Raw genomic sequence first — 23444 nt, 5'->3', positions numbered from 1 at the left:
TTGTAGTCATGTTGTAAATGGGTCTTTAGATTATACAGCTATGCATTCTATCCTACATGGTTTTCCTATGCTATTATAAACTCGCCAATATTATTTTAAGAGAGGAAAAAAAAGGCTTTTAGAGTTTTTCTAGATTCAATTATGAAGACGTACAGTTCATGAGTGCAGTTGGCAGGTTTGTCCATTCGATGGCCCTCCTTCAGCAGTTTAAAGAGCTCCTCCACTGGGATACCTGGGTACGGTGAGCCGCCCAGTGTGAAAATCTCCCACAATAACACCCCGTAAGACCACCTGAGATGCAAGAGAGGTCACAGTTCAGAGCAAATATGGGACAACAATCAGACATTTACTGTATAGTACAAAATCCACTTCAGTGAGTAAAATGAAGTGTCTAAGCACTTGTTAGGCATATGCTGGTTGTGTGTGAAATAGTGGCGTAACAATACTCTCCCTATCTCTGTCTCTCTCTCTCTGGGGCGTAGATACTTGGCAGATGTGAGAGAGGAGTTCTGTTGGTTCTCACTGAGGCTTATAATGTATCTCTGTGATATGAGACGTGAGTCTATTAAACTAGAGCGAGTGTGTGTGCGCGCGCACATATCTGTATGTGGGTGTGTGTTATCACAAGCTGCTCTGTTAACTCAGGGCTCTTTTGTTTTGGCCCCATTCCTCCCACGCCACCACTGAGCAGTGCTAATCAAATTAGCCACGCTAAGAGACAACAGGAGCTATGAGCCAGCTAATGCTACCCGGCCAAATACACACATACACACACAGTCAGTTAGTATCCTTATGAGGGCTGAATAATTGGCTCGTCATTTATATCACTATCCGTTCATTAGCTTTTTGTCGGAGTCAAATCTCATTTACGCCCATCAGCGTGTTGTAGACACACACACACACACACACACACACACACACACACACACACACACACACACACACACACACACACACACACACACACACACACACACACACACACACACACACACACACACACACACACACACACAGAGAGAGCAGATTTAGTGAATGAAGAGCTCACTGCCCATATATCATAACATAAGTAGAACCTATAGGCAGAGAGAGACGATATTATTTTATTACTGCTGTCTCAGTCCAGCCGGGATTAAAGAGTATTTAGACATATTGGAAAGTGCAGCTCTGTGTACCAGTCTGAGTGTGATGAATGTGTGTTCGGTCTACTGAGAGACAGTGTGCAATATACTAACATACTAATCAAAACCTGCTGTGCAAGTACTAACACACACACACACAGCAGTCTACTAACATATATGCATGCAACACCATTCAAAAGTTTGGGCACAGTATGAGTTGTATCTTTTTTTTGTTGAAAGAAATTAATACTTTTAAGGATACTTTTTAATACTTTTCAGTAAGGATGGATTAAATGAATCAAAATTGATAGCTTATTTGAAATGGAAATATTTTGCAACATTATTCATGTCTTTATTTCCATCAAAGAATATTTGGTAAACAAATATTTTCCACAAAAATATTAAGATAAGACTGATAAAAATAAATGTTTCTTGAGCACCAAATCAGCATATTAGAATGTTTTCTGAATGATCATGTGACACTGAAGACTAGAGTAATGATGCTGAAATTTCAGCTTTGCCATCACAGGAATAAATTACAATTTAAAATATATTAAAATATAAAAAAATTATTATTTAACATTTTACAATTTTTTTCATAGTATTACTGTTTTCACTTTATATTTTTGGTTAAATAAATGCAGGATTGGTGAGCATAAGAAAATGATTTCAGAAAAATAAAAATAAAATATTACTGATCTTACATTTTTTAAGGGTAATGTAGATGCACACACACAATGTTTGCTACATAATTTAAATTTAAATATAATGTATTGCTAAAATAAACACTAAATTATAGGGGAAAAAATGCTTCCCAGACAAGCTTACCTTACACTTTGTTACCTTACACTTTATGTTAACAATCTTGGTACGATTAAAAATGCTGTATTCTGCTTTAGTTGGATATGTCACTTTGTAAAGAAGAACTACACGCTTAGACTGAACATGTAATATGCATGTGCATGACGTGACTTTTAAAAAAAAAACAACGAAGTTTTGTAGTTTACAAAGAGACGATAACTTGCACTTTGAAACCCGTTTTCCAAAGTTTGCATTTTTCAGGCCCCCATAACACAGTTGTCTTGTAAATGAGCGGCCAAAACACGTACAACGTTTTCAGTTTTTAGATGAAAAAGGTGTTGTGTAAATGGACCCTCAGTCAGCAAGTTGTGATTAAATGGATCATTATAATCATTAGCTGCTTCAAACACAGCTAATGTCTTTTTGATGGATTCATTAAAATAACTTTTGAATTGTACTATGTTTATTATTAAATATGTATTGTTTTATACTTGAAAACAGCGACCAAAGACATTATATTTTTTATGTCTCAAATTCCGGTGAGGGAAACTGGCACATTCTCCCCAATGGCTTTGATGCTGTTGTTGCAGGGTTTATGGTGTTCACTTGCATTCCTTTACCGGCTGATGAACTTTATGAAAAGATGGCAAGAAGTGATGGAGAGGAAAAAAGAAAGAGGCATGCATGGCAATGTAAACTTACACATCACTCTGGTGCGTGTAGACACGGTCGAACAGTGCTTCTGGTGCCATCCATTTGACGGGGAGACGACCCTGAAAGGACACAGATCAGTCAGAACAACAGCGGAGCTGACCCAGCAAGACATACAGACGCCCAACGAACATCAACAGGCCTGCAGCTTAATCTCCTACTGTCCTTTCTCATATAAATACACTTCAACAGTTCACATCAATATCATCCAACTCCCTAATCTCCAACTGTCCCATCGAATATCCAAATACTTCACCAACCCTTCACACATCTAAAACCCACCATCACAACACCCCAAGTTCCATCCAAAACATGCCATTTTTTTGACCAGTGTTAGGAAGCTAGTTTGATCTTGCTACAAGCTACTATAAACTATTTAAGGTAGTTTAACTACTTCCATACTATATTGTGGGCGAAAAACAGTATGTGAGCTGAGTAGTATGTCTGAATACATAGTAGTATGTAAAAAGTCCAAGGATGAATTACTACTTGCGGCACGATTCTAAAGTTTGCATCCGATGGACCGCACTTTTATAACAGTCAAACTTTTATGACTAGTTTCAAACCAGATGTAGTACCTGCTATACAGTATGCAATTTCAGACTCAGCTCAATTGTTTTTACCAAAGCTAAGCTTTAAAATTTCCCATTGCATAGTGGGCCAGGTAAACCTTGATGTGTTCAATACCGTCCAGTCCTCGCCAATACCCACACATTCTTAATACCAACTCCAGACCTCATTCAACAGTTAATTCATTTATGACAAGCTGCTCATTCAAAAGTTCCTGAACTTGCACACACTCAGTCGACACCTACAGGCTTGATGTTTGAAATACAGTGCATAACCACATCTCTGTGTTTCAATCCAATGCCACCCAAGAGCGCTATCCGTCAAGCATTCCTAGATTGATAATCAGTGTCGACTTACGTTGGTGGTCTTCTTGTAGTAGTCAATGTTGTGCACATCTCTAGCCAGGCCGAAGTCTGCAATCTTCATCACGTTGTCCTCGGTAACCAGAACATTCCGGGCTGCGAGGTCCCTATGGATACACTGGCAACACAAACAGAAAGAGGGCCATCCTTTATCCACAAGTCTGATAAATACACACAATGACTTATATACTTGGAAAATAATAACTGGCAGCATTTATAAACTTTATAAACATTACAAGCCTCTTAAATGATTTCTGTTCAAATGAGTTTACAAACTAAGATAGGTAGATGTGTTACCTTCTTTGAGGCCAGGTACTCCATACCCCTGGCGACCTGATAGGCGCAGGACACCAGGTCTTTAAATGTCAAAGTTTCGTTTGGGATCTTACAGGTGTCAAATGAGTAGTCCATCCCAGGAGGCCTTCTTGCCCGCAAGTATTCCCTAAGATTCCCTTTCGAGGCATACTCCACCAGCACATACAGAGGACCTGTGTGAACATAGTCAGAAACAATTTAGTCCGAAAAATCAAAGCCAAACATCAAAGCTCTGATATTATGTGTGTGCGTGCACTGACCATCTTGTGTGCACGCTCCCAGCAAGTTGATGATGTTCTTATGTTTTCCAATCATCTTCATCATCTCCATTTCAGACACAAGGTCTGACAGGTCCTTATCTGTGCCATCATCTTAGAAAATAGCAAAATTATGAAATGGTTTTGCAATTTAAAATAACATTTCTATTTTAATGTATTTTTTAAAGTAATTTATATAGTGTTGGTAAAGCTGAATTTTCAGCATCATTACTCCAGTCTTCAGTGTCACATGATCCTTTAGAAATCCTTCTCATATGCTGATTTGTTGCTCAAGAAACATTTCTTAGTATTATGAATGATGAAACCTTTGTGCTGCTTAATATTTTTGTAGAAACTTTGATACATTTCAGAATTATTTGATGAACAGAAAGTTTTTAAATCAGCAATTATAATAGAATCATAAATAGAAATTGTATCTGTAATTTTTGGACAATTGAATGCATACTTGCTTAACAAAAGTATAATTTAAAAAAAAAAAAAATCTTACTGACCCCAAACTTCTGAATGGCAGTGCATATGCAATCAAAACAATTATTCAGGCCCTTCATAGATAGGACTAGTTAATAGATAGGAATAGTTGCATTTTGTTCACTTTACTTGAAAATTTCTTATTAGGAATAATAGGTATTAAACGAGTCTAACATAAAAATTTAAATAGTGCCATCTACAAAAATTAAGTTTGACCAACTGAATTGAATTGGCCCAAATTGAGTTGCTCCAACTCAAAAGTTGGACCAACTCTTTAAAATTGTGCCAATTAAATTGATTTGGTCCAACCTAATTTAGTTGATTTTAGTTGACTGTTCAGTTATGTGGGACATTTAGAGGCATTTCAGTAATGTTTTTTTATTAAATTTTTTTTATTTTGAGGTTACTATTTCAGACCAACTCTATTTAGTTAGCCCAAACTTGGACCAACTCAGTTAAGTTTTATTGCATTAATTCATTTTTTATTTTATTTTTTAGTTGGGGCTACACATATTTATAGGCTGTAAATCCCGCCCTTAATTAAATTGTGTTCAGTGAGAATTTTTTTTGTTTTTGTATGCATATTTACTGTGTTCAAGTAAGGAGATTTTGGTTACATTTTATTTTGATGGTCCCTTTTACATATTCTGATGACTATAAGTAATGTTAGTAAAGCATTAAGCAGACAGTCTACTAATACTGTAATGTGAGTTAGTTGACACATAGGTGCAACATTTATAGTCAAGGAGATCATCAAAGTCTCATGATCATTTTGATTTCGGAAAGGAAATGTGACTTAGGAATGATGTTTTGAGACATTCAACCATAATTCAAGACAGCTAGTTGATTTTTTTTTATACAGTAAAAAACATGCATGTTATACTTAAAACTGAAATAAAACTGAAATAACTATAATGTAATGATTTACAGCATCTAAACACACTCACCTTTAAGCATCTTGACAGCAACAGTAAGAGGTTTGTTGGGTTTCTCTTTGTCAATCCCAATGGCTTCAGCCATCACCACCTGCCCAAAGCAGCCCTCTCCCAACGGTTTTCCCAGCGTCAGTCTGCAACCAAATCATAATTTACAGTGAGCAAGGAACAAACAATTAGCTTTACTAAAACTGTCTGATTATTATGGTCATTTGATGTTCACATCAGCTTGTAACTCACTTTGTACGTGGAAATTCCCACTTGGGGTCAGAGGGCAGTTCAAGTTCAGAAACGTTGGGCAGCATTGGCCCATCGCTGGATGACAGGCGGGCGATCCGAACCAATGGGGTGTTTGAATTCATGGAAGAGTTCGATTCCAAGGACACCTGCTTGGGTTAAGAATAAAAACAGCATGTTATTGTCCCTGAAAGAGAAGACAGCGAGTGTAAGAGAGCAAAAGAGAGAGAGAGAGAGAGGGAGGAAGAATCAAGATGTCTATTTTAAGAAGATCATCTACTCAAGTGTTGTGCTGCAGACAGAAACATGGTGTCTGTTCCTCAGAGGACTGGTCCTGAGAGAGAAATGTCTGTAGCTGTCAGATCTCCACGTAATGAAGAGTGTGTGAAGCAACATTTCCCTGCTGCCACGCATGCACAGCTATAATCTGGAGTTTTGCTGTTGTTTTGTATCGTATCTGAAAGGGTGCTTGGGAGCCACTAGCTTTATTTCTTACATTTGATACACAGAGATAAAGTTAAGCATTCAAAAGCAGCCATGGCATCATCATAATATAAATGTACAAATCAAATTGTGATTGGTCTTCTTTCTTGTATCAATTTGCATCTCTTTAGCCATCCATAACTGTCTTTGCATGGGAATTAACACTGAGAGTGTAATGATTGTCACGAGACCGACAAATGCGTAAGTTTGCTTGTAACTGGAGAACTGTTCTTTGCAAGCACTGCTATTTCCTTTAGGAAATGCAAATCTCTGTAGACTTTCATGAGACACTGAGAAAGTATGTCAGCAGCAGGAAGATCAAACTGTCTGACAATGATATCTCAATATTTTCTAAAATCAGAACTAGCTCAAAATACACACCTACACAGGCACTTTTTGAAGAAAAGAAAGAAAAAAAACCACTGCGACATGATTATGTAGCTTGAGTTGATTCCAGTGTGACATTGTCAGACTTTGATTGCTGGAAATAACTTAAGGGAAAAAGATGAAGAGATCGAGAGAGCGACAGAGATTAGAGAGAGTGTTTCGGCTGCAGCTGGTGTGATTTAAAATGTTTAAAACAACTGAGAGATAGTGAGTTTCACCGGGAGAGAAACATGATCTAAACACTCGCAGTTACCCGAAGAGCATGAATACCCCTCTACCATGTATGACGTCCATAGTAAGTCTTCATACACACAAATAGCCCAAACACACACTACAAAAGGGTAAAAATTATCCATTCGTGACAATTCAGGGAGGAGATAAAGAGAAAGAGAAATGGGCTGATCAAATCTTGTATCTACTTTCTGTTACCTGTCTCTTGAGGGGGAATTTGGACAGCTTTTGAACAGGCGGTGTGGGGAGAGTCTTCTGCGTGTTCATCCGCATACGGCAGAGGATAATGATGACCATGGTGAGGATGAAGAGCACGCAGCCCGTCACGTAGATGAGAATGTCCGCGTAGTCATCCTCTCTCTCCATCTCCACCGCTGACACAGAGCACAAGAGCACAGTTTAGATGTGTGTGGTGACATTATGAGGCAGGTGTACCAATGCGTTGTGCTAGAGGTGAAACTATGACTGAAACTATGATGGATGTAGTACTTATGGATTACATGGGTACTACTATATATAGAATGTAATTTTTAAATGGTCGCGGTTTGTGGATTAAATTGAAAGTATGCGATTTCTAACAGCCATCGATTTTTAAATAGCCCACTTTTCTATTAGTGTTGTCTGTCATTGGGGCCCAAAATGAGCACTTATGTAGAAAATAATTTAGGTTTTATTTAGGCGGCTTTTATTACATAAACAACTTTAGCTCAGTGGTAAATTTGCCATCAGAGGTTTATCTAGGATGCCTAAAGGTCTTTTTTCTAGAGCTTAATGTGACACATACGTATGTCTAAAATAAAATTCGAGGAACACAATTATAATGTGAACAGGTGAAGGCTAATTAGAAATATTAATGGCCAGTAAATTTTCTCAACGAATCCACCTGTGACCATTTTGATGTTATACGTAACCAAAAAAATTCAATTCCTCAACTTTAATACTGCGCAAAACCCAACATAAATTGACCACTAACTTCAGCCTCAAGCCTTTCCTTTAAAAACTAAGAGTAACTTTCCAAACAAGCCCTGCATATAGTTAGATTAAAGATCATCTAAAGTCAATCGTCAGTTTGTTTGTTCGAAGTTATAAAGCAGAAAGTCTGCAGTTAATTTACAGCAACCGTACAAACTAATTAACATGCTATCGCGCCCCCACGCAGGTACAGACATCCCATAATGCCCCTCTCTCCGGGAGGCTTATTTGGCACTTGTGTGATGAGCCCCACAGATAGAGTTCAGTGGCTCTGTACGAGACGAGCGATTTTTAATTACAGCAACAGAACGGAGAGCTGGATAACAGGATGAGCGCAGAGGATGTAAGAATTAATGAATCGGGCTTCCCAGATACTGGGACTGTGTGCCATCAGTAAATACTCCAGTAAACACGACAAGCATGTTATCGAGTGGAAACAGTCTATGAGAAAAACCCGTCATCAGTCTTTTTTTCTCTGCACATGTCATGTTTAAATCCGAAAACAATTACAAACTACCAGGTTGTTCTACAGAGCACTTTAGTCCTGGTGGCATATTTAATTTGACATGAAAAAAAAAAAAAGGCAGCTGTGATTAAGGTCCATAAAGAATATCATTGAAAACATTTCAGAAACATTTTAACTGCAAAACTATGAATAAAACATGCAATGACAATAGGGAAAACGGGAAGTATAGAGATTCAGGAATAAAAGAGTGAAAAGAAACCCCAGAGAGTGAGACTAGTATACCTGGTAACACCGTAAGCCAAGCAGAGTGATGGGTAAAGCCAATCGAGTTCCCTGCCAGACAAGTGTATTGCCCCGCGTCCTCAAAAGACACATTGGCCAGGTAGAGAATCTCCAGCTCTTTATCCGTAGTATTTATTCCCGCAGTCTGGAAAAGTAGGGAGAGATGGAGAGAGAGAAAGACAGAAGCGTAAAGCAAAACCCTTGAGAAAGGCACGGCACCCAGCAGCGGGAGGAAGATCTGAACGAGAAAAGATTAGTTAACCCATCACCAGTAACCCAGAGATCCCAGTCCTGCTTATGAGCAGGTGACCTAGAAGCAAAGCAAAACCCCAAACCCTGCTGGAAAATTGAACACCCCATCAGCAGCAGCGGGTCACATATAGAATATCACCAGCTTTAAGCATAATTTAACCTCTCACAAGATAAAACTGACACTTTATGTAGAAGCATGTGTTCCAATTCTCAAAAGAGAAATGTGTAGGTATGAGAAAATCGATAAGATTATGTGGCACAGTCTCGGCTCCTATTAAACATGCCCTTGTTGTATTGATTGGGGAAGAAGAAGAAGCGAGCATTTAAATGAAGCAGACATACACTCGCCTTACATAACAAGACCTTGAATCAGGTCACTTTATTTATTGTGCGAGAAAGGGGCGAGAAGAGCAGTGAGAAATAGAGAGAGTTTATAGGGGAGTTTGAGTCTACGCCACCAAAGTCTTGATTGACAGCGGCTGTTTGGAGAAAGATTTACCTGGCTGGGAAACTGTGAGCCAAAACATATTCTCTGAAATGCCTAAAAAGTTGTGGGCTCTGCACCAGTACTGGCCTGCATCTTTGTCTGACACATTATACAGAGTCAGCGTATCGTGGGCCTCTTTTACATTACTGACAAAACTCTGCAGAGACACACACACACACAGTTAGTCAGAGGCGAGCACGTTCACACTTGAACACAAACTTAATGATTTAAAATGTTCCTGCAGCTTGTTGTGCCACTTTTTTAAGATACCGATACACTTTCGAAATCAGAAAACAGTTGGATCACTCACAATCCAGTGTAAACTGGCAAAAAAATAAAGGTTCCAAAGCATTTTTCACAGCGATGGTATGTAGAAAAACCTTTCAGTGAGCAGTATTTAAAGAAAAAAAGAATGCGCTTAGTGTGAAGAACATTTTAATAATTGAAACAATCTTTTCCATGTTTTGTTTAATGAAAAGGTTCCATGGATGTTAAAGGTTCTTCATAAAACCTCTTTATTTGTATAATTTAAAGCTGCACTGTGTGATATTTTCCCCCATCTAGCGGTGTAAAGGTATATGACCATCCAGTGAATAATAGTTTCTGTTCCTCTCAATTCTGATTTCGTTTTAACTCCTACGGTGGCCGATTTAGTCCAAGATTAACATGGCAATCCCCTGACACTGAGTGTTAAAACGCAAAAGGCGAAACTTGAATTTACGGGTATGTCCCTCTTTGGCTAATGTACTTTCAAGATGGAGGGGCAACATGGCGACCAGCATTCGAACCCCTCACCCGTATGCATTTTCAATGCCATATTATAAACTTACCAGAATACTTTATAACTTGAAAGAAGTAAATATACATTAATGAGCACATATATTTTTGAAAGAACTAATTGTTTTAGCTAAGAATAAACTAAAAAAGTTACACAGTGTAGCTTTAAATGAATTGAAGTTTAATTGTAATTTGAACATGAACTGCAGGAAATCAGATTTACTGAATAAATATTTTCAATTGTCAAAAAAAAAAGCATTAAAAATGTATCTTGGATAATGTTTTTTCCTGAAAAAAATTATTATATTTCTTTGACCTGAAGTCAAATTTAAATTTCAATTGCACTTCCTGTTTGTGACCAAATGCAGGAAGTGAACTGGAATTGAACTAAAATTTATTTCTAAAGCACAAATACATCCTCTTTCATATTAGGCTTATAGATGTGGCTTATTTACACAAAATTAACTTGTCTAAACTAAACCAACACAGCTAATAACACTATCAACTACCTATGAACATGTAGTCACTAAATTTTTAGGAAACATTGCGAGCTGGATTGAAAGTCGTTTCACCTGCATTGGCGCCACAGCTCAAAACGCTAACTGCTAGGCCTCTGATGTCACTGCATGTTATAATTAAACGCTCAAATATTGTCTTTAGCCCCTTGGTCCACGCATATCTGTTTCTGTATTTCTTTCAGACGCTTCATTTGCTTTATTCTCTGTTTCCGATCTTTCCCTTGATCGCAGGCGTTGCGCCACACATGATCTGTCGCTCAGCACTCTCCGTCTGGGAGGGCTGGGGAAGGCTTTGGAGGGTGCGCAGATGAGACTGCGGGGAAGGGAAAAGCCGGTGCGCGGCTCCCAGTAAAATACTGTTTCAATTATGTGGGAGTCTAAAATAGCGTGGCGGTCTGGCCAGCCGACGCACTCCCCTCCTCTGCCTGCTGACTCGGCCCTTCCCTCGCTTCCCGCACTCATTTTTTCCATGGCTTTTTCGGGAGCCTCTTCCCTCGTTCCCTCCCTCCTTCTCTGAGGAGAGAGTGGGGCAGCACAGCTAATGGCTGTCTCCCTGCGCGACGCCACCGCGGCTGTTAGCTTAGCCCAAAACAGATGTCTGCCTCCTCTCTCGCTCCTCTGAGAGGAAAAAGAGAGCGAGAGACCCCTAATTCTCCAGTTGCAGGGCCTATAGTGAGATGCTAACGTGGGTGGGATTAGGAGTTTGAGGGAGGTACTCTAGGAGTCACTCAAAGCTCACATGAGACTTAATATGTGGTTTAATTTAAGCTGCGCTTGGGCACATTTTCAACAAATGCCTTCAACAATGTAGGACTATTCTAACAAGCACAAACTAACAATGTTTTCATAATTAAATCTTTGTGTCTGGGGAAAACATTTTTCCATAATAAAAGTATTTGAAGTACAAAACAAAGTGAAATCATTCTCTTAAAAGTGGCTCATTCATGAATTCTTCTGATGTTTCAGATAACTGTACCTTAAGGATGTTGACGTAGGGGCCGCCATTGGGCCCATACTGGCTTCCGTTCACTTCAATGTGTTTGAGCCACTGGATGTGCGGCTGAGCATCACTGTACACCTTGCAGTGGAACTCGACATCACTGCCAACCACCACCGTCTGATTGGCTGGGAGTCCAGCCTGTAGGATGGGCCGGTGAGGAGAGCGTTCTGATTGGAGAAGAGATGAGGGCAGTCAGAGATGAAGGTAAGTTAAAGTTAAAGGTTGAATGTGTGTGTTGCATGTTCATACCTAGCACGTCGAGTTGGTAGGTGTGTTTGATTGTCCCGTATTTGTTCTGCACCACACACGTGTAGTTCCCTCTGTCAGATGGAACGGCGCTCTCCATGACCAGACTCCACTGCTGATGCCTCAACTAGAGAGTATGGATGAGACAGAGTTTTATTCATAAAGTGGGACGTTACATAAGAGGTCCACTTCAATCCTTCCTCAGGTTTTTCTGTTAGCTGAAGAAAAGCAGGTGTCTGTTCTCTGTGTGTGTCTAATGCTATGAGTAAGATCCACTGTGCTGACAAATCTGAATAGAATTAGAATTAAGGAATCAAACAGGATGCAGAACTGCAATTTCAATGTAAGGAATTAAAATGAAGGAAATTAATCAGACAGGCAGACAGATAACAGCATGAGGATAATTAAATAATCACAGAATTCATTTAACATCAACAGATTTGGGGAATACCCATACACACACGCATATACACATATATACATCCATTCATTTATAGAGCCCACTCTAATTGCATATGGCTCTCTCTCGCTCTCTCTCTCCTCTTGTGCTCTGTCTCTTTCTCATTCCTTCTCTACGTACTTTGAAGGTCTGAGTGGAAAAAAATGTAACTGTGTAAATATTATGGGCTGTGTTTTTGAACAGTTGCATGGTAACACTGACTGAGAGGGCAACACGCACATAGACAAACACACATGCCTAAAAAAGTTGGCAAGGGCGTCTGTGCCCCCTGCACTCCTCCCCCTCGACTTCTGGATCCTCACCTCCTCTCGGCTTGTTCTCGCTGGCTCGCTCAGTGAGGCTTTGGTGTTTGCTGACTGACATGCTGCACGGTATGAGAAATGTGTGTGAGTGTATGTCTGTATGAGAGTAGTTGACATATGTTTCTATTGACTTTTTTTTTTAATCAAGATTTTTGGTTCAAATTAATGTAAATGTATAGGGGAAAGTGCAGTATATTGTATGTCCTGTAACTAGTAAACACCTTTCTGTAATACAAATATTTAATTTCGTCTCTCAACCATTAAAGGGTCATAAAGACTACATAATAATAATAATAAAATAACTAGCGAAATGCTGTTCAAAAAGTTTTTAATTAAATAAACTTACATAATCATTGCTAAAAAACTCTGAAATTAACACTAAATTAACCCTAACATGTAGTGATTATATTTTATTATAAATATTATTATATTTTGTTTGATTTTTTTAATATGGCTGGTCAAGCAAGAATCAAACTTTGCACTAAAGGCAAGAAATATTCCTGAGTTACATCAGCTCATGTTTAGGTTGGAAGCTGAGCCCCCTTGACTGAAATCCTAGACTCGCCTTGTTAACTTCCGCAAAGTATTTAATGTCAGCTACTCATTTGCAGTGAGAGTATGAGAGGGCAAGAGTTTAATTTAAGGCCCTGTCTTACTTGACATTGACATTTTGTGTGTGTGTGTGTGTGTGTGTGTGTGTGTGTGTGTGTGTGTGTGTGTGTGTGTGTGTGTGTGTGTGTGTGTGTGTGTGTGTGTGTGTGTGTGTGTGTGTGTGTGTGTGTGTGTGTGTGTGTGTGTGTGTGTGTGTGTGTGTGTGTAAGACATTTATCTCAATGTGTCTGCTGAAAAGAAATGCTGTGAGGAATTCTCAGCTGTTCCTCAATCTACCGAGCTCTTTATCCAGAGGGAACGGGAGGAGAGGGTTAGTTGATTTATCCCATCCTTCATCAAAAGATAAGAGCTGAAAAGTGTTGTGATGTCATGCTGTACCCCGCTGATTCAGATACAGGAGGAGAAAAAAAAAACAGCACGAGAAAGGCCTGATAATCAGTAGAAAAGCACAGCTCAAATTCCTCCCGGCATTATGCTGTTAACATATTAAGCCTCTTTAACTCTGATGTCAGACAGGGGTTAGGAGTTAAAACCAATGCGGTGGATATTCAACTGAATTGTGATAGAACTGCAGAGAATATTGGGAGTAAAGTGACTCGGGAGGTGCCAAGAAGCTCAGGTCTCTCTTGAGTATGTGTGTTTGTGTGTGTATGTCCTGGATTTATGGCTGTGTCAATACGGTACGGGCTCGTTCCGACAGTGGTGCTGTTTAATTTGACCCACAGAGACAGGGAGCAAAAACAACTGACCCCAGGGCTAGTCATTAAAACGACAAACCGGTTTCTCTCTCAATGGAAAGTGGCACAGTAGTCTTACTAAAAGCACCATGTTTCACATTTACAAGAAGCCATCAATATTGTACAGATGGCCAGGATCACCGTGATTTTGCCAAGTAAGCATATTCCTAGATCAACATATTTTGTTGATGCTGGAACATCATTCCTGTCTGAAAATATAGTGCTAAAATATATATCCTATCCTAAACCTAACCCTACCCATAACTTTTCCATAAAAACAGAGGGAAATGATAGATGAATAACACTGTTGTAGAAGCACCTAAGGTTATAAGCCTAAACTTGACATAAACTTGTTCCTCAAATCTGATTGGTTGATTGGAATGTTGGTCCAAAGATCAACAAAGATGTTGAAACCATAATCATACACGCTGTCATATGAAATTCTGTTTTAGAGCTCTAGAGAATGAAATTAAGGGCTACTTCAATCTGTTCGTACTGATAAAGACCCCAAGCACATTACTGTCGCTTAACAACTATTACTATTCAAATGTGAAACAACTGAATTTTGGAAAAAAAGAAGAAAAAAATCAAAGTTTTGTTTGTGCCATTTAAGCAGGTTTGCTTAGCTAGTTATACAATTATATATAGTTTTATCTGTGAAATAATGTATTTCTATTTTAATAATTGTATTTATTTGTCCACACCTGTCTATTATCATGGTATCAACTGTCAAATAATCCCGCCCCTTAACAACATCTGGTCGAGTCACGTGATCAAGTATATCGCATGAGAACAATATCTCCAAGCAGATTTCGCATCAGGTTCAAAATGGGAGTGACCAACAGAAAGCTGCTTGGTTTGAAAGTGACTTATGTGTGAGCTGTGCCTCATTCATATCTAAACTAATGACAATAGAGAATGGACAGTTTTTTCTGGAATTTCGCTATTGTGACCGGCACCTTTTATTGGGCCGAAGAAGCTGCAAAGACTAGTCAAAAATCAGGCTACATGAGAATAGTGAACATTTAAGTGGGATAGAACTTCGCTAAATTACACACTTGACCTCTAAACATATTTTTGCACATTGATGAATATCTAACTGCACCCAAGCACTTAATAAAGACATATACTGCTGTGGCTTACAGACAAAAGCCACATTTGTCGGTGGATTAGAGATTCAGCATTTCATTACTGGTGCTCCAAGCATGGTGGTCCCACCGAGAACTGCGACTGAAATTGAGTCATCTCTCGGAGGACGTAACAGTCTTTCTTCACTCGCTCGTCAATTGAGCTGTTGAATATGTTTGCGAGCTGCACGCACTCTCGAATGCAGCGTTTTCACAAAACATCAGTGTGTATGTGTTCGTGAGGTGTGACTAACCCGCAGTGCCACAGATTAGCATTCTAACAATGCGACTTCGGCTGCCATATGTGAGCATGACAAAAGCCACGCCTCCCCCTGTCGATCAAGATCTCTAAATCGCCACGGCAACACCCTCTCGGAACCTCCCCCTTCTGATGACTCAATAGAGAGGTGACCTCTGACCTTAGAACCATGCCAGTCAGGGATAGAAAGTGTCTGAGGTGTGTGCGTCTGTTTGTGTTAATGTGTGTGCGGCTGTTTGAAGGGGAGAGCTGTGGGAAAGTCAACTGTCTAAACAAAGCCATGGATAGTTTCAAACAATGAGAGTACGGCATGTGACTCATTTTCTTGTATTTAAAACTCATTCGGCAATCTTAATACATTTAGTAGGCAATTAACGTCGCCAGAGTGGTAGTCAAACTTGCAGCCGGCTCCAGTGCCAATAGAAACATAATCGCAGCATTATTGTTCCCCTTGCCATGCAGAAAAAGAGCTTTAAGATGGAATATGCTGATATCCTAGGGAACTCGTGTTTAATTTTGCATGACGCTTTGCGTTTTAACACATCGTTGAGTGCGTTATCAAGCCATCAGGCCTGTCAAATCCACACACACAAGGGAAGCACACATACTTGCACATACATATAAGAGCCGTGACTTTTAGCCTTGGTCTTAATAGAGACAGAAGACATTTAGAGCTGTCAAGCCCCTGTGTATGTGTGTGTTAAATAAAGCTATTATGATGCTGTCAGACATCTCTATGCCAACAGTGACTGTGCTGATGCAGAGGGCAGGTCTGGTATAAAGGATGACCCTGGGTCAGTGCGGACCCCTGGTGTGTGTATACGTGTGTGTTTTTGTAAGGGCGGGATGGTCACTCTATGGCCGTGGAGAGGTCAATGTTTTGTTTCTAAATGTCTCTCTTAGGAGACGCTGGTTATTTTCTATGCATACAGGTCAATGCAAAGCAAGGCTGTGTTAAAGATTTTGAACGTGTGAACGCATGTGTGCGAAAATAAGTCACTCAGAAGATCCAATTTTTACGTGTCATCTTGAGCCCTATTCAGATTGGACCAGTTTTTGAAAAAATGTTTAAGTTACAATTCCTATCACTCGATGTCTTTTTTTCGTTGGACACCATCCATATTCAAACTAAATTAAAGCATGTCAAAGATTGGTGTTAAAAAAAGTAACTCATGTAGGTCAAAACACATGAGAAGAAGCGTTAGGATAATACAACATCAGCACTCTTTGCATTAGATTTCTCAGAGCATTGTTGAGTTTGTGCAAATTTTTATAACGCCTCCCTGAAAAACTAGTCTATTTAGAGCTTTAGTTTAAGGTTTTTCTCGTAAAATTCTGTTAATTTAAAAAGAAATGAGGCACTTGCTGAAATACAGTTGTAGTATACAGCTATAAAACGAATGTGGATAGCATCAGAAGAACTTAAAGGGAAATACTTGAGTTCATATTAAGACTTTCATATCTTGGCAAATCTACTAAAAACTACCAAAGCTTGAGATTTCATCTCAAACTCCATAGGAGATGTGTGAAATTACTGGTGTCTTTTTTTCAAGAGAAATGTGTTTAGTAAAAGTCTCTATTTGTCCTCAATGTGATCTAAAAGAAACAATTGGAAGAGAATGCTATTGAAGAAGAAATCTAATTTGGGATGTTTTTTCTTAAGGAAAGTGCCAATGAATAATGCTGTCATATTTAAAGGGATAGTTCACCAAAATATGTCATCATTAACTCACACTCATGTAGCTCCATACCAACTGTATGAATTTGCACAGTTTTGGGCACCATTGACTGAAAAAAAATTTTTTTTTAGTTTAAAACCACATGAGGGTCAGTAAATAATGAAATCATCTCTTTAATTGTGGGGGGATTATTGAGTTTGAGTTAATGAGCTTTTGAATTATGAATAATTGGTATTAACAAATAAAGATAATCTGAAGAATCAGTGGACGCCCTCCAATACACGTCAGAAACAACACCCGCGCACAAACGTGTCAACACATAAATAACAAGACCACACAGAACTTTGTGTTCCTCTGCTGTTTCACAGAGGAACAGCAACAGGTGGACGTATCCTCTAGAGGCGACAAGCAAATAAAACCCAGAAAGAGAGAGGGAGAGAGGGAGCTCTTGAAGGAGCAGATGTTGGGGATCTGTGTAAATTATTACTAATTGCAGATTCTTATCTGTAATCCTAAACTCACAATCCTGTTTGCACACGCACATAGTCTTAATTGATATTCCTATTGTCTTACTTTAATCCCGCCCATTCTCTGCTCTCCTTTAAATTCCTTGCCATTTTTCAGCCAATGGATGGTGGGCGTGGGTTTTCCAGCAGCCGGGCAGCGGAACTTCACTGTATTGGCGGCAGGAACAGCCAACAGTTTCTTCTCAATCCGGTCGGGATGGGTCCAGTAGGGTGCTTCTGTTGGGCAGAAGTATAAATATGAGAATAAAACAAATGCTGCTGAAAAATGTATGTTATAAAAGTTTACCCAAACATTTCAATGAACAGTACATGAATCCATAGGTGCAAATGGGGCTCTATATAAGTGCATATTGACATGCAGTGCTATTTTTCAGGGGGTAGGGTGTTCCCTCTCCGGGAGTCTTCGTGTGGGTGAATGTTTATGGAAAGATTTTTCTTGTGCGCTCTGTGGCAGCGTCAGACTGGCTGCCTAATTCCCAGACTGAGTTAAAATTTGTTTGGAAAAGCAAACACACTTACATACACTCTAACGTGAGTGTGAGGCATGTTTATGCTCTTGCAGACAGAACTCTAAAAGATTCCCAGTGTTAAATCCTTCACAAAGCCAGGATTGCACAACGTGGATTCCCAATAATAACAGCCTATTATAACAACGGACCAATTTTCCTTCATTTAATCTTCCCACAAATTTTGTATATAATGTTGACTGTCATGTGGTCAGGTCTGTGTTTATGCTCCCTAGTAGCTAATGCCAAATATCAGAGCATAAATACTTACAGTAACAGTCTTTAGCTAAAATAATAGTCATTATACTATTATAATAATATTTTCTTTTTCAGACAAGTCTTGTACTTTGTAAGTATGTGTATGTGTCTTTAAGAGATTGAGTAAACATACTTTCAACCCTCCTCAAACAATTAAATCCAGATCTGATCAACCCGCGAACTTGGCGATTAAACCCACAGACGCCACATTTCGCTCCAGACATACATGCAAGCTCACAAACACACATCTGTGATTGCGCGTGCACACACATACATACACACAAACACACACAATAAACCCATTAACTAGCCTGAATATAATTCTCTTGCGCGTTATTTGCTCACACTATCAGATTGTGAAGGGTGATTGGCAGGCTGGCATTTCCTTTGGCACAACTGACACACTAATGCCTACACTCTCCAGTTTGCACTGCATTCTCAGATGGTCAGTGCAACTGTCTGTACCCAACTGTGGACCTGTATGTGTGTTTGTGTGTGTGTGTGTGTGTGTGTGTGTGGTTTGCTATTTTATAGAGTTCAACACAGAAAATTTGAGCTTTGAAGTGGGAAACGCGAATCTACAGTGACCCAACTTTTTTTCCATTTCTTTTATTCTACAGCCAAAAAAAAGCCATCAAAGTGCAGTTCAACTCCACACAGCTGATATTACGCACAGCTTGCTTCAGTCAGCCAAACTGAGAGCAGTAACCAGCACTGCATCATTAAGATATTACAGAATGATGTCATCAGATGTCACACGACCTCAACTCTTCTCAAATGTTCCAGGAAGCCCAGACCTCACAGCTCTCTGCTCCAGCGTGCTGATCTCTCTCTCTCTCTCTCTGTCTCTCTCTCTCTCTCTCTTTCTTAATTAGAGCTGGATTACTGGTCATTAAACTCTAAAGGGGTTTTGGTTTTTGCTTAATCCCTCGTTTCATGCCCTCCCCTCAACCCCGAGACCCTCCCCCAACCCGATCCCACCACAACAGACAGATGTGTTAGCCTTTCCTTCCCTCTCTCTTTCTTTAGGAAAAATCGCAAATGAGATCTCTTTCAAATTTCAGTTGTTTCTCCTACAAAGCAACGAGATTAAATAAAGATCAAATGGAGAATGTCTCCTGCGTCTCAGATTTTTCCCTCAAAAAAAGTTGGGTCACTGCAATGAGGAATAACACCGAACACTAAGAAATAAAACCTTCTAGTTTCTTTGTTTAGTTGTTATATACATAGATGAAGATATGGCATTTTCTGATATTTTTAGTCTGCATTTTTAGTTAATGCCATTAGAATTTAAAAGATTTCTTTCCTTTCTTCTCTCTCCATCTCTCGTGAGAACTTGTGTTTTTGTATAGAGTGAGGGGAAAAGCAGCTGATGAAATGAAATGCAACCGGTCCCTAGCTAAGAAAGACAGTGCATGCATTTATTACAAAATAAGAGAGACCTCATGAAATCTCAATCAAAAAAAGAGGAATGAAATGAGAAATAAGCATCGTCCCATTACCTGCATCTTCCTCATCTTCATCAAGGTCCTCATCATCACCAGAGGACAGCGACTCTAAGAGAGACAGGGAGATGGAGAGAGTGATCTTATTACTACATAGCACAGTGGCCTTGCTGTATGAACAACGAACCTATTCATATGATCTGCAGAATGAGGAAAATAAACTGATAACAAATCAAAACCAATTACTGCATGCGTGCACACACACACACACACACACACACACACACACACACACACACACACACACACACACACACACACACACACCCTCAAACACTCACACACACACAGCGGTTAATGGGTGGCAGATGTTAGCCGAGATTCAGTGAGTAAAACGTCTCAGAGATTTCTGACAACAGCTGTATTTTTACACACGTCCTGAAATACACACACACACACACACACACACAGGCAAGCACACACTCCTGTATCCTCCTTCTAAATGAACTTATTCAGAGAGGGGGAAAAAAACACTATGACCCTGAAAAAGAGATTATTCTGTCTTCAGCTCCTCCTCTGTGAACATTTACACAGGTAAAACTGTACAGCACACACTCCTAAAATACCAGTGGAGCTTGAAATCCAACACTAGGCCTATTTAGTGCTAAAGATATGCTGTTACTGGGACACTGAAGCTTTGTGTGTGTGTGTGTATGTGTGTGTGTGTGTGTACTGGAGTTCACAGTGTTAGTTGCACCAAACCATCAGATTTATGCTATATTTTCACATTTTTTGTGGCTTCACAGTCTTCATTGCTACTTAGGGTTTAGGTTATAAATGTTTTTGAGTTGTGATGGTTTGTGTTGTTATTCTGTGGTGTTAAATGTTTTTAAAGGATTAAAACACCCAAATGTTAAAAATTGTTAAGATTTCATTGACAAAACCCAATGATGTTTCTTGTGGCGTGAATACAGTATTTAGATATATGCATGTCTAAATTAGAAATAAAAGCAAAGCACATTTTCATTTTCTGTATGTTCCTCACACAAAGCTATTATCAAGCTTAAGAAGACTTGGAATACTGCACACAAGTTACATTGGAAATTTGTATGCTTTTTTTGTTGTTGTATTTTTTTATTTTTTGCTGTACAGATTTGTCCCCGTTCACTTTCATTATGTGGAAAAGAGCAGCTTGAGCATTCTATAAAACATGTTCCACATATGAAAGTCAATAGGTTTAAAGTTAAATAAGTGTAATTAAAGGGTTAGTTTATGCAAAAATGAAAATCCTGTCATTAATTAAGTTTTTCATTCATCTTCAGAACACAAATGTGTCTTTGTAATTCAATCTGAGAGTTTTCTGTCCCTCTATTGACAGCTGATGCAACTACCACTTTCAAGGCTCAGAAGGGTAGTAAAGACTTTACTGTAAAAGCATTCATTGTGACCCAAGTGATTAAACCTCAATTTAATGAATTTTTTTCTGCACAAAAAAACCCCAACATAATTTACCACTTTATTTTCAAAATTTTGATCACCAACGGGTGTTCACGAGCACCACAATGCACGTGTTGTGTTGCGTTCACTCTCACAATGCAAATTGAGAGAGTGCTACGCTGCTGCATGAATATGTGTTGGAGATTATTATTTTGTAAATAAAGTTTTAAGTTGTAAAACACTCATGTCGCGTCATTAAATTGAGGTTAATCCACTTAAGTCATATGGATTATTTCATTGATATCTATAAGCTCTCTGGGCCCGTCTGATGGGTTTAGAACAAAAAGAGGGTGAGTAATTAATTCATTTTTGGGTGTAAAGATATGCTGTGTGTTGCAAGTTGCTGTCTGTCAGTGTGTCTGGTAGCTGTCTAGTGTTAAAGTGCGCAGAACAGGATATTGCTGTCTTGTGGACATTTTATCGGCATGCAATAATTGGTGCAGGTTGTGTGCCCGTTTCACTTTTTTTCGGTCTTTCTCCAGACTGTGAAAAGGAAAGCCGATTTGCCCTGGCCTAACGCCAAACACATGTTGGTAAAAAAAAAAACAACTCTCCCTGTGCTCTTGCGTTTTCCATCTGCTTTAAATGATGAGGAGATTCCAGATAATTACATTCTAATTAGTTGTCAATGAGCAGCTCAGCTTGTGTCCTCGAGTTTACAGAACCAAAGATCACTCCACTCTACCATATGAACACACATGCGTTACAAACACACCCACGTGTGTCAGTGGGAGTGTTTACTGTGTCAGTAATGTAGCATGCCAGCATTAAAACGTGTGCATAATACTTTTTTTATATAATAACAGACATTATACGGTATATTGCGCAGTAAGCTGTGTTCAGATTCCATTTCGAACATAATCAGTGACAAGTTAAAGGTTTGTAGAAAAAGATAATAATACCTGACAGGCCGGTTCAATGGGCCATATGTAGTGTCTATTCTACAATTTTTCACACTTATTTTAATCTGCAGTGACCAAAATATGCTATTTTCCTCCATACTTCCCCAAGGAGGCCCTATTTTTATAATAACTTCATTTAGTTATAATACTTTCAGTTTAAAACAGCCCTGTTTCTCTGGAATATTAAACAACATGCAGACTATTTAACATTCTGGCTTTGAGTGTGTGTGTTTTTGTGTTTTTGTACTTGTATGATAAACGTCAAGACAGCCTGTAGGTGTGTGCTCTCAAGACCTGTTTGCCTGTAAGGAACAAGTCTGACTGGTGAGTTTCCAATTAATGTTTTGCATGCCTGAGCTTGTGCCCCAAAGTCTACTGTAGGATAAGAACAACAAGACTGCTACTTAAGTATTATTAGGACAGAGTTGTAGAGACTGACCGGTGACTCTGACGGTGTAGTTGCTTAGCAGCATGCTGCTGTGGGCGTGTTTACAGGAGTACACCCCCGAGTCTTCATAGGAGACATTGATGATGTGAAGCATTTTTTGCCCCACCCGCGTACGGTTGCTAGGAGACACGGTGTTGCCGTCTTTCTGCCACACGATGGGGAGCAGGAAGTCATGCGGCGTGCAGGACAAATCTACGGTGTCCCCGACTCCTGCCACGTAGTCATCCAGAGACACTTCCACCTCACTCGACACCCAGTCTAAGAGAGAGAGAAAAGAGAGATGCATGTTAATGGAGGAAATTCAATCGGCAGTTAACGAAAGTACCGATAACTAAATGTACCAGGTTCTGTCATTAACTCTTGATGGTGCAGGCTGATATGTCCTTAACTCAATCCGTTTGCAAACACACCATTCTCTATAGGGCATAGATGATTGGTTCTTGCTGTATAAGTAGCCAATGAGCAAGTTGCTCAACCTTCAAATACTTCAGCATTTGCTGTAGCAGTTGCAGCGCTTTCAGAAACTCTCCACCTTCCCCAGCTCCACCCATATAGATCTGTGATGGGTGCTATATTGTACAGCTACATTTTTGTGTATGTATATTGGCAGTAGCAAGTACCATACTTAATAACCAACAGCAGCAGTGTAGAATATCTACTCCGCCAGTACCACACATATAACCATTGTTATGTTCATTACCATGCCAAACAGTCCGAGAGTTGTCATGACAGAATTGTGAACATTTTAAAGTGTGCTGAAGGTATGTATTTAATTGGTTCGATTTA

At 39.3% G+C, this 23444-nt stretch overlaps 1 protein-coding gene across 4 annotated transcripts in view; it reads right to left on the bottom strand.

Annotated features, from left to right (window-relative positions):
- fgfr3 (fibroblast growth factor receptor 3) overlaps positions 1–23444 on the bottom strand; it is a 42347-nt gene that overhangs the window by 4420 nt on the left and 14483 nt on the right. Inside the window, exons 3-16 of one of the 4 annotated variants that reach the window (XM_067422566.1) lie at positions 22650–22916; positions 19869–19922; positions 17649–17818; positions 11903–12026; positions 11630–11820; positions 9371–9515; positions 7092–7273; positions 5802–5947; positions 5574–5695; positions 4141–4251; positions 3863–4053; positions 3561–3683; positions 2625–2695; positions 154–291 (exon numbers count right to left, since the gene is read on the bottom strand). In XM_067422566.1, the coding sequence (XP_067278667.1) occupies positions 154–291; positions 2625–2695; positions 3561–3683; positions 3863–4053; positions 4141–4251; positions 5574–5695; positions 5802–5947; positions 7092–7273; positions 9371–9515; positions 11630–11820; positions 11903–12026; positions 17649–17818; positions 19869–19922; positions 22650–22916 (2035 nt within the window). Of the gene's footprint in view, positions 1–153; positions 292–2624; positions 2696–3560; positions 3684–3862; positions 4054–4140; positions 4252–5573; positions 5696–5801; positions 5951–7091; positions 7274–8619; positions 8765–9370; positions 9516–11629; positions 11821–11902; positions 12027–17648; positions 17819–19868; positions 19923–22649; positions 22917–23444 lie in introns of all 4 variants that reach the window. The other 3 variants (XM_067422565.1, XM_067422568.1, XM_067422569.1) reach the window with 3 other exon arrangements.

The sequence above is a fragment of the Pseudorasbora parva genome, chromosome 17 (assembly GCF_024679245.1).
Source record: "Pseudorasbora parva isolate DD20220531a chromosome 17, ASM2467924v1, whole genome shotgun sequence".
In the NCBI taxonomy this organism is placed as follows: Eukaryota; Metazoa; Chordata; class Actinopteri; order Cypriniformes; family Gobionidae; genus Pseudorasbora; species Pseudorasbora parva.
Note: the sequence above shows the minus strand (reverse complement) of the source record. Positions and strands in the feature narration are given on the sequence as shown.